This window comes from Priapulus caudatus, unplaced genomic scaffold, assembly GCF_000485595.1.
Source record: "Priapulus caudatus unplaced genomic scaffold, Priapulus_caudatus-5.0.1 Scaffold2289, whole genome shotgun sequence".
Taxonomy (NCBI): Eukaryota; Metazoa; Priapulida; class Priapulimorpha; order Priapulimorphida; family Priapulidae; genus Priapulus; species Priapulus caudatus.
In genome coordinates, this window is record NW_014579350.1 from 24660 (window position 1) to 28507 (window position 3848).

Below are 3848 nucleotides of genomic sequence, written 5' to 3' on the forward strand. Positions count from 1 at the left end.
TAAATGTGAAAAATGAAAGGGTTAACATCAATATCAAAAAAGTTATTAACACTTGTTTGGGTTGCATTTTGTTTGGGTAAGTGGTAAGTAATTATAAGCAAGTATATTTATTTGAAATTATTTCAGAATATGTGACATGAAGGACACATAAACTAGAGAACATAAACAACAGCGCATGAAAAGCACAACCCAACAGCACATAAACGGTTTACATGCTGTTCATGACGATGTCATTTTGGCGGGAGATTTCTGGCCAATGGCCGCCGTGCCTGTCTGGACTTTCGGTCGCTTGCTCAGTTGAGCAATGAATTTCTGACAGGGGTTTGGTTTAATATTACCTGCGTTTGCTTTCAGAAGAGGAGAATCAGGCCTCAGACTCCCATGGACATGAACCGGACGATGAGCTATAGATTGATGTGACGTTGGTCGTTTCACAACGGCAGGGTGGCGCGTGGTATAGAGGGCAGCACGGGTGGCGATTTTGCGAGAGCGGGGCTGGTTAGCATGAGTTACGTGTACTGGTTGTAGTGCTGCCTAGCAATTCGGTCAGCATCCTTACGTGATATTTTTGCATCTTCAGCAGTCACCCAGGGGGGTATCCGATGCTACTTCCACTTAACGGCCGACTTTGCATTCTGCAATTGCGCCGCGTTTCACATAGGTGCCGGAAACATTGTTGTGTTTCATTTGTTTGTTTCGTACAGTCAGTATCTGTGTTGATTTTATGGGCGTAATATGAAAGAATTGCAGCATGTCAACTGCTTGAAAGGCACAAGCCAATATTCATTCAGGATAAAGAAAGCAGGCAGCAAAATTTAAATTTGTAATCATGGATATTTCAATGATTCCTGCATTACTACATCCCACGGTCCAATATATCACTATCAAATGAGCAAGACTTACATTTGTTTATATGCTTTCTGTGAATCCTCACTGTAATATGCTACCTGCACCACCGTTTTATATTTATTGAGAAATTCGTGTTATCGTGTTATACTCTGGCTTCGTCTGTATATATTGCATAATTTTATAGATGGTTTCGTCCCCAGACGTTGGAATATCTATTGGTAAGCTGTCATTAAAAACTAAGTGTACTGCAGGGTGAATACAAAGAATAGCCGCACTATTTGCGTCACCAGTAGCGCAAGATCACTTCGAAATAACTTGATGGAGTCCCTGTGAATGTGTGTAGTAGATGTCAGAGCGTGAGAAGGTGCATTGTTGCTATCTGGCGGTGTAACGGTGACTGACACGCGGCCATGTTTAGACTGCCACCTAATAGGAGCCGTTCGTTTCTCTTCAGGCGGTTCGTGCCGTGTCAGTCTGTCGTTCTCCGTGGCAATCTTGTGTTGCCGTCTACAGATGCTTGATGTATTGTTGTGTGCATACATTTATTAAATAAATGCTATGTTCATACGGAGAAGTTGTCTTTTATTGTGTCTTCTCTTCATCGTCATCTTCACTGTCGTCATCAAGCTAATAATATCCGGTAATTAAGCTCACCCACCCCCAAGTAGTGCTGTCCGGTCGGTCAAACTCATCCAGATTTGAAGCAAATTTGATGTCAAAATTGACGTACTGCAGATCAGAAACTACTATATACTAATACTGTAAACTACTATACTACTATATACTAATAATGTAAACTACTATACTACTATATTATTAATACTGTAAAACCTACTGTAGCACTATACTACTAATACTGTAAACTAGCTATCCTAGCAGACTATAAAGTTTCACCATTTTAATATTTATTGTATTAGCTCGTGTTCATATTTTGCTACACAATTTGTCACTTTGTGTTGTAATCTTGTGTGTATGAAAATAACACTGAGTAAATATTTCTATAATAAGTCGGCATGTTGTTAGATCCCTGCCGCATGACACCCATGACTTAAAAAGACAGAGAGGAAAAAGAAATTTTAGGCAGATACAGTTCTGTGAATTTTTTGATTAAATTTAATGAGTTTGTTATTTGTTATTATTGTAAAGAATTAGGGACAGGAGAAATGTAGGCCTTTGTTCTCATGGGTTGGAGGCTGAAGAATTTTTCAATTGCATCTGCTCACAGTACTATTAGCAAGAAATTTATAGAGAAAGGATTGCTCTCATTGAATTAAGGGTGTAAAACAACTATTTTTGCTTTAAATATGAATCTAAGGTATATATGATGACCTTAAAATGCTAAAACTACTTGTCAAGATTGTCCTTGAAAACATGTCTTGAAAGTCATTGAAAAGTCCTGAGAAAAATGATTCACAATTGTGGAACCAATGTAGGCACTGAGTACTAGCATTAATAATGTAGCCATATAGAATCACTTATCAACGAAAACGCAAGAAAAATACCAATAATACTTTTTTTCCATTCATTATCTGATATTCTATCTATTTCTAATTCTATTTAATATGGTAATTTAATCTATATCCTATCAGGTTATATTCTGCTCGGTAATAAGTGATCCCCCTCTCACAATATGGTATCGCGTATAGGCCTTGTTTCGACGGTGAGAAGTTAGCAGGCAAATGGCTGGGTTTCAGCCTCAAACTTTTTTCACCAACCCTAAAGCACAAAAATGATGATTATAGCGGCTGTAATACGCGTTTTAGCACTCATACAAAACACATACTCACACGCTAACGGACGCGCACACGCGGTATAGTCGGCACGCGACACATGCGCGTGTATTTCAGGCCGTAAATCTCACATTTGTGGCCTCGGGGAGTGAAAAGTTGAGCTCAACCATACGGTCCTTTGGGCTGCGATAGGGCTCTATGTCTTCCCAGGGTACTGCGGAACGTAGCCCTGGTACTATCTGATATGGTTAGGTAAGGTTAAGGATTAGAGCGTAGGCGACTCCCTAGACTCGTTAGTGGAGTAGGCGAGGTACGGTCCGGCATATTAGATAGTACCAGCAGAGCATATAAATCACGTTAATTTATATGCTCTGGTACCAGGTTACGTTCCAGCAGTACGCTGGGGGACATAGAGCCTATGTTTGATTAAAATGGTATTTGCTATAATTAATGATTATGTATGCGAGATCAGAGGCCGAATTTGATTTCATGAAAACCTCTGAATACGTGACAGCCAAAATCTAATCTTCTGTGAAAGGTTCTTGGTTAATTTATTATCAATGTGCATAATAATTAACTATTTATAGTCACATGTTCATGTGTTTTCTCGTGCCAGGAAATGTCTTTAGCAATGTTAGTAAGTATAGCAGAGAAATACCGAGTGAAGATGCGAGAAAACCAGAAAACACAGAGAAACCAGAAAACACAGGGTTAATTTCACGTTACGTTAAGTTACATGTGTTCGTGTCGTTAATGGTTTTTTGTTGTTGTCGCTAGATATTTTGTTAGTTGTTACGGAGGGAGTGACCTCAATCAAATGCATAGTTATTTGTCTGTGGGAAGGATAAAAAGCCCCCTAAACGCGTTTTGTTTTAGCGCTGAATGTTCCCTTTTGAAATTGTTTTAAAAACTAGTACTAATCTCGATGTAGATGCCCCGCAGTTGGGGTTTGGATCTACTGTTTATTACTCGTCACTGTGGGTTAGTTAGGGGGTTGTAAAACTATAGGCGCAGTTTTATTATTACAAATATTACAATATAATTATAATGTATGTCCCGTTTCGGCGTACACGTGCTCTCAAATATATAAATTTCTAGTGTGGTTAGTTCTATAGCTACCCCTAAAGCATATACGCAAGTAATGTGGTATTTCTTTAGAATTTATTTGGCCATATATCTATTCGTTTTTGCGGACAAGCAAACCAGAGGCGAGTACCACATTTTACTGTGTGAATCCATGTTTGAAGGGATATTGCTTTGATTAATTAG

The 3848-nt window shown here is 38.9% G+C and overlaps 1 protein-coding gene across 1 annotated transcript in view; it reads left to right on the forward strand.

Moving 5' to 3' along the window:
• Window positions 1-1426, forward strand: part of LOC106818506 (hypoxia up-regulated protein 1-like) — a gene marked incomplete in the record, with an annotated part of 21850 nt that extends 20424 nt beyond the window's left edge. The window contains 1 exon segment of the mRNA XM_014823202.1: window positions 355-1426. Within this exon segment, the coding sequence (XP_014678688.1) occupies window positions 355-391 (37 nt within the window).
• Window positions 1427-3848: the final 2422 nt, after the last annotated feature.